General features: G+C 49.1%; 1 protein-coding gene across 6 annotated transcripts in view; it reads left to right on the plus strand.

The window, feature by feature from the left end:
• The first annotated feature begins 556 nt into the window (after positions 1 to 556).
• The window catches only part of LOC130198751 (regulating synaptic membrane exocytosis protein 2-like), a 12927-nt gene continuing 5712 nt past the window's right edge, over positions 557 to 7771 (plus strand). For 2 of the 6 annotated variants that reach the window (XM_056421929.1, XM_056421928.1), the window contains exons 1-6: positions 564 to 835; positions 3098 to 3141; positions 3240 to 3359; positions 3434 to 3533; positions 5696 to 5816; positions 6499 to 6518. In XM_056421929.1, the coding sequence (XP_056277904.1) occupies positions 3103 to 3141; positions 3240 to 3359; positions 3434 to 3533; positions 5696 to 5816; positions 6499 to 6518 (400 nt within the window). In that variant the 5' untranslated portion in view covers positions 564 to 835; positions 3098 to 3102. Of the gene's footprint in view, positions 884 to 3097; positions 3142 to 3239; positions 3360 to 3433; positions 3534 to 5695; positions 5817 to 6498; positions 6519 to 7771 lie in introns of all 6 variants that reach the window. The other 4 variants (XM_056421924.1, XM_056421927.1, XM_056421926.1 and 1 more) reach the window with 3 other exon arrangements.

Here is a 7771-nt window from a genome sequence, read left to right on the forward strand (position 1 = left end):
CAACATGTGGTTAGTTATAGTTGCTCAACAGGTTGTAGTTACAGTTGCTCAACAGGTTGTGGTTAGTTATAGTTGCTCAACAGGTTGTGGTTAGTTATAGTTGCTCAACATGTTGTGGTTAGTTATAGTTGCTCAACATGTTGTGGTTAGTTATAGTTGCTCAACATGTAGTTACAGTTGCTCAACATGTTGAAGTTACAGTTGCTCAACATGTTGTGGTTAGTTATAGTTGCTCAACAGGTTGTAGTTACAGTCGCTCAACATGTTGTAGTTACAGTTGCTCAACATGTTGTAGTAGTTATAGTTGCTCAACAGGTTGTAGTTCCAGTTGCTCAACATGTTGTAGTTAGTTATAGTTGCTCAACATGTTGTGGTTAGTTATAGTTGCTCAACATGTTGTAGTTACAGTTGCTCAACATGTTGTGGTTAGTTATAGTTGCTCAACAGGTTGTAGTTACAGTTGCTCAACATGTTGCTCAACATGTTGTAGTTAGTAAGTTAATCTGCTGCCTTCCTGTTATTGGGCCAGAAGTCAGCTGGTCAGTGATAATGAGCTCTGATTGGCTCAGAGGGGTTCTCTGACGAAGCAGCTCAGAGTCTTTGCTGTTAAGACACCCGGAGAGTAACGAGACCAGTAGAACATTCATCTCCCCATCAGACCTGACCGGCCCTGAAGAACCATGTAGGGTCCTGGAGATCCAGTCTGAGGAAGTGATCCAGACTCAACTAAAGACCACCGTCCACTCCTCTAACGCGGTTCAGTTGGATTAACAGAAGAGCGTGTGGATTATCTACCAAAACAACAGCAGCTGAAGGGTCTTCATTGGATCAGGAGGTCTGGAGAATTCATGAGGACCTTCTGGATTTCTGTGGCTCAGATCTGGTAGTTCTGCAGAAGGAGAGGGAAGGGATCAAGAGGCTAACAACAGGCTAACAGTGACTAACAACAGGCTAACAACATGCTAACAACAGGCTAACAGTGACTAACAACAGGCTAATAACAGGCTAATATTGACTAACAACAGGCTAACAGTGACTAACAACAGGCTAACAACAGGCTAACAACAGGCTAACAGTGACTAACAACAGGCTAACAACAGGCTAATAGTGACTAACAACAGGCTAACAGTGACTAACAACAGGCTAACAACAGGCTAATAGTGACTAACAACAGGCTAATAACAGGCTAACAGTGACTAACAACAGGCTAACAACAGGCTAACAGTGACTAACAACAGGCTATCAACAGGCTAACAGTGACTATCAACAGGCTAACAACAGGCTAATAACAGGCTAACAACAGGCTATCAACAGGCTAACAGTGACTATCAACAGGCTAACAACAGGCTAATAACAAGCTAACAACAGGCTAATAGCAGGCTAACATTGACTAACAACAGGCTATCAACAGGCTAACAGTGACTAACAACAGGCTAATAACAGGCTAACAACAGGCTAACAGTGACTAACAACAGGCTATCAACAGGCTAACAGTGACTATCAACAGGCTAACAACAGGCAAATAACAGGCTAACAACAGGCTAATAGCAGGCTAACATTGACTAACAACAGGCTAATAACAAGCTAACAACAGGCTAATAGCAGGCTAACATTGACTAACAACAGGCTATCAACAGGCTAACAGTGACTAACAACAGGCTATCAACAGGCTAACAGTGACTATCAACAGGCTAACAACAGGCTAATAACAGGCTAACAACAGGCTATCAACAGGCTAACAGTGACTATCAACAGGCTAACAACAGGCTAATAACAAGCTAACAACAGGCTAATAGCAGGCTAACATTGACTAACAACAGGCTATCAACAGGCTAACAGTGACTAACTACAGGCTAATAACAGGCTATCAACAGGCTAACAACAGGCTAACAACAGGCTAATAGCAGGCTAACAGTGACTAACAACAGGCTATCAACAGGCTAACAACAGGCTAATATCAGGCTAACAGTGACTAACAACAGGCTATCAACAGGCTAACAACAGGCTAATAACAGGCTAATAGCAGGCTAACAGTGACTAACAACAGGCTAACAACAGGCTAATAACAGGCTAACAGTGACTAACAACAGGCTATCAACAGGCTAATAACAGGCTAATAACAGGCTAACAGTCACTAACAACAGGCTATCAACAGGCTAACAACAGGCTAACAGTGACTATCAACAGGCTAACAACAGGCTAATAACAGGCTAACAACAGGCTAACAGTGACTAACAACAGGCTAATAACAGGCTAACAGTGACTAACAACAGGCTATCAACAGGCTAACAACAGGCTAATAACAGGCTAACAGTGACTAACAACAGGCTATCAACAGGCTAACAGTGACTATCAACAGGCTAACAACAGGCTAATAACAGGCTAACAACAGGCTAACAGTGACTATCAACAGGCTAACAACAGGCTATCAACAGGCTAACAGTGACTAACAACAGGCTATCAACAGGCTAACAGTGACTATCAACAGGCTAATAACAGGCTAACAACAGGCTAACAGTGACTAACAACAGGCTATCAACAGGCTAACAGTGACTATCAACAGGCTAACAACAGGCTAATAACAGGCTAACAACAGGCTAACAGTGACTATCAACAGGCTAACAACAGGATCAACAGGCTAACAAACAACAGGCTAATAGCAGGCTAACATTGACTAACAACAGGCTATCAACAGGCTAACAGTGACTAACTACAGGCTAATAACAGGCTAACAACAGGCTAACAACAGGCTAATAGCAGGCTAACAGTGACTAACAACAGGCTATCAACAGGCTAACAACAGGCTAACAGTGACTAACAACAGGCTATCAACAGGCTAATAACAGGCCAACAGTGACGAAGAACAGGCTATCAACAGGCTAACAACAGGGTAACAGGCTAACAACAGAGTTAACAGCGGGCTACATCCCTAAAGGTTCAGAACCCAGCTCAATGTGACTGAGGACGGAAGCAGCTGTGTTTTTGATTCCATGAAATAATCCAGGAGGATCATGAATTGTTCTCTGACCTCCAGTTACATCTGACCTCTGACCTCCAGTTACACCTCTGACCTCTTCTCTTTCCTGCCGTCTTCCAGGAGACATGGACGGGCGGTGGAGGGACGGCGTGCCTCTGTCCATGGTGATGATTGAATGTTTATTATGTTGAGCAGTAAATGTTGCACATTCATGAAAGGACTGAACTGCTGTTGCTAAGCGCCTTGTGTTGTTGTTCATCAGCAACCGTTCACATGGCAACCATCCAAAGATGGAGAGCGTCTAATTGGTCGAATTCTACTGAATAAGAGGATGCATGACGGGACGGTTCCTGCTGATGTAGCATCCCTGCTGGGCCTCAAGGTGGTGCTCTTCTTCTTCTCCTTCTCCTCCTCCTCCTCCTGGTCTAGTGCCTTGCTCATGGTGACTGTTTCCAGGTGGTCGGGGGGAAGATGACGGAGTCTGGTCGTCTCTGTGCGTTCATCACAAAGGTGAAGAGAGGGAGTCTGGCTGACACAGTGGGACACCTGAGGCCAGGTACACACCCCCCTGAGGCCAGGTACACACACACTCCTGAGGCCAGGTACACACCCCCCTGAGGCCAGGTACACACACACCCCTGAGGCCAGGTACACACCCCCCTGAGGCCAGGTACACACCCCCCTGAGGCCAGGTACACACACCCCTGAGGCCAGGTACACACGAGGCCAGTGCACACACACCCCTGAGATCACACACACACCTGAGACACACCCCCTGAGGCCAACACACTCCTGAGGCCAGGTACACACACCCCTGAGGCCAGGTACACACCCCTGAGGCCAGGTACACACACACACCCCTGAGGCCAGGTACACACACACACCCCTGAGGCCAGGTACACACACACCCTGAGGCCAGGTACACACACACACACACACACCCCTGAGGCCAGGTACACACACACCCTGAGGCCAGGTACACACACACCCATGAGGCCAGGTACACACACACCTGAGGCCAGGTACACACACACACCCCTGAGGCCAGGTGTACACACACACCCCTGAGGCCAGGTACACACACACCCCTGAGGCCAGGTACACACACACCCTGAGGCCAGGTACACACCCCCTGAGGCCAGGTACACACACCCCTGAGGCCAGGTACACACACACACCTGAGGCCAGGTACACACACACGCACACCCCTGAGGCCAGGTACACACACACCCTGAGGCCAGGTACACACACACCCCTGAGGCCAGGTACACACACCCCTGAGAGGTACACACCCTGGGGCCAGGCACACACACACCTGAGGCCAGGTACACACGGTACACACACACCTGAGGCCAGGTACACACACACCCCTGAGGCCAGGTACACACACACACCTGAGGCCAGGTACACACACACACCTGAGGCCAGGTACACACACACACACCTGAGGAGGTACACCCCCCACTGAGGCCAGGTGTACACACACACCCATGAGGCCAGGTACACACACCCCTGAGGCCAGGTACACACACACACCTGAGGCCAGGTACACACACACGCACACCCCTGAGGCCAGGTACACACACACCCATGAGGCCAGGTACACACACCCTGAGGCCAGGTACACACACACCTGAGGCCAGGTACACACACACCCCTGAGGCCAGGTACACACACACCCCTGAGGCCAGGTACACACACACCCCTGAGGCCAGGTACACACCCCTGAGGCCAGGTACACACACCCTGAGGCCAGGTACACACACACCCCTGAGGCCAGGTACACACACACACCTGAGGCCAGGTACACACACACCCCTGAGGCCAGGTACACACACACACCTGAGGCCAGGTACACACACACACACCTGAGGCCAGGTACACACACACCTGAGGCCAGGTACACACACACCCCTGAGGCCAGGTACACACACACCCCTGAGGCCAGGTACACACACACACCTGAGGCCAGGTACACACACACCCCTGAGGCCAGGTACACACACCCCTGAGGCCAGGTACACACACACCCTGAGGACACACACACACCCTGAGGACACGCACCCACACACACCCACACACACACACCTGTGGCCAGGTAAACACACACCTGAGGCCAGGTACACACACACACACACACACACACACACACCTGAGGCCAGGTATACACACACACACACACCTGAGGCCAGACTGTAAAGCCCTCTGAGGGGAGTTTGTGATTTCTTTGGACCACGTTCCAGACCTCCATGATCCATGAGACAGATGGAGGTCGAGAGGGGGAGGGGGGATTAGCAGGGCCACGACAGGAGGCATCGCCAAAGAGGCCGGACCAATGAGGTCAGTCCTCGGGGCGGGGCCATTGGGAAGGGGGCCAGGTCCCGGCCAGGGGCTGGATGCAGGAATCAGGGGCCATGACCCAGGACCAGGTCCAGACACAGCCAGGTCCAATGGACCCTATGAGACTCATTCACCCATTCATACATGAATGGGAGGAGCTACCATGATGGGAAGGGCACCATGCAAGGTGCCCTTCCCATCATGGTAGCTCCTCCCACTCTAAGCCGTTCGCAGAGCACACTTACTACAGATCTGTGTTCTATAGATCTGTGGTTCCTGAGCAGCTGTTCGTCAACGTTCCTCTATACTTGGACTTCTGTGTGTGTGATGTCATCGCTGGTCAACGTGAACATGTGGTTCTGTTGTGTCTCTTGGCAGGTGACCAGGTTCTGGAGTGGAATGGTCGGGTTCTCCAGGGAGCCACGTTTAATGAGGTCTACAACATTATCCTGGACTCCAAAGCAGAACCGCAGGTGGAGCTGCTGGTGTCCCGACCTGGGTATGTTTACCAGAGGATTCTGATGTTTATCATAAAGACGCACAAACTACACAAGTGTTGGTTTATCCTCAGAGAACCTCCACCTGTATATTTATCCTCAGAGAACCTCCACCTGTGTATTTATCCTCAGAGAACCTCCACCTGTGTATTTATCCTCAGAGAACCTCCACCTGTGTATTTATCCTCAGAGAACCTCCACCTATGTGTATTTATCCTCAGAGAACCTCCACCTGTGTATTTATCCTCAGAGAACCTCCACCTTTGTGTATTTATCCTCAGAGAACCTCCACCTGTGTATTTATCCTCAGAGAACCTCCACCTTTGTGTATTTATCCTCAGAGAACCTCCACCTGTGTATTTATCCTCAGAGAACCTCCACCTTTGTGTATTTTTCCTCAGAGAACCTCCACCTGTGTATTTTTCCTCAGAGAACCTCCACCTGTGTATTTTTCCTCAGAGAACTCCACCTGTGTGTATTTATCCTCAGAGAACCTCCACCTGTGTATTTATCCTCAGAGAACCTCCACCTGTGTATTTATCCTCAGATAACCTCCACCTGTGTATTTATCCTCAGAGAACCTCCACCTGTGTATTTATCCTCAGAGAACCTCCACCTGTGTATTTATCCTCAGAGAACCTCCACCTGTGTGTAACACACTTTTATTTCCTTTTCCTCGGAAAGCTCCGTCCAGCTGGAGTCCAGTGAGTTTATGACTCAACACAACCACCACAAAGAGACACACAACCACCACAAAGAGACACACAACCACAAAGAGACACACAACCACAAACACACACAACCACCACAAAGAGACACACAACCACCACAAAGAGACACACAACCACCACAAAGAGACACACAACCACCAGTAGACAAGGACACAACCACAAAGAGACACACAACCACCACAAGGGACACCTGACCACAAACGGACACACAACCACCTGAGGGACACACAACCACAAAGAGACACACACCACAAACAAACACACAACACACCAACCACAACAGAACCACAAGACAGAGACAACAACCACAAAGAGAAACCACCACAAAGAGACACACAACCACCACAAAGAGACACACAACCACAAAGAGACTCTAAACCACCACAAAGAGACTCTAAACCACCACAAAGAGACACACAACCACCACAAAGAGACACACAACCACCACAAACAGACACACAACCACAAAGAGACACACAACCACCACAAAGAGACACACAACCACCACAAAGAGACTCTAAACCACCGCAAAGAGACACACAACCACAAAGAGACACACAACCACAAAGAGACACACAACCACCACAAAGAGACACACAACCACCACAAAGAGACACACAACCACCACAAAGAGACACACAACCACCACAAACAGACACACAACCACCACAGAGACACACAACCACCACAGAGACACACAACCACCACAAAGAGACACACAACCACAAAGAGACACACAACCACCACAGAGACACACAACCACCACAAACAGACACACAACCACCACAAACAGACACACAACCACAAAGAGACTCACAACCACAAAGAGACACAGAACCACAAAGAGACACACAACCACAAAGAGACACACAACCACAAAGAGACACACAACCACCACAAAGAGACACACAACCACCACAAAGAGACTCTAAACCACCGCAAAGAGACACACAACCACAAAGAGACACACAACCACCACAAAGAGACACACAACCACAAAGAGACACACAACCACCACAAAGAGACACACAACCACAAAGAGACACACAACCACCACAAAGAGACTCTAAACCACCACAAAGAGACACACAACCACCACAAAGAGACACACAACCACAAAGAGACTCTAAACCACCGCAAAGACACACAACCACCACAAACAGACACACAACCACAAAGAGACACACAACAACCACAAACAGACACACAACCACCACAAAGAGACT

This window comes from Pseudoliparis swirei, chromosome 1, assembly GCF_029220125.1.
Source record: "Pseudoliparis swirei isolate HS2019 ecotype Mariana Trench chromosome 1, NWPU_hadal_v1, whole genome shotgun sequence".
NCBI lineage: Eukaryota > Metazoa > Chordata > Actinopteri > Perciformes > Liparidae > Pseudoliparis > Pseudoliparis swirei.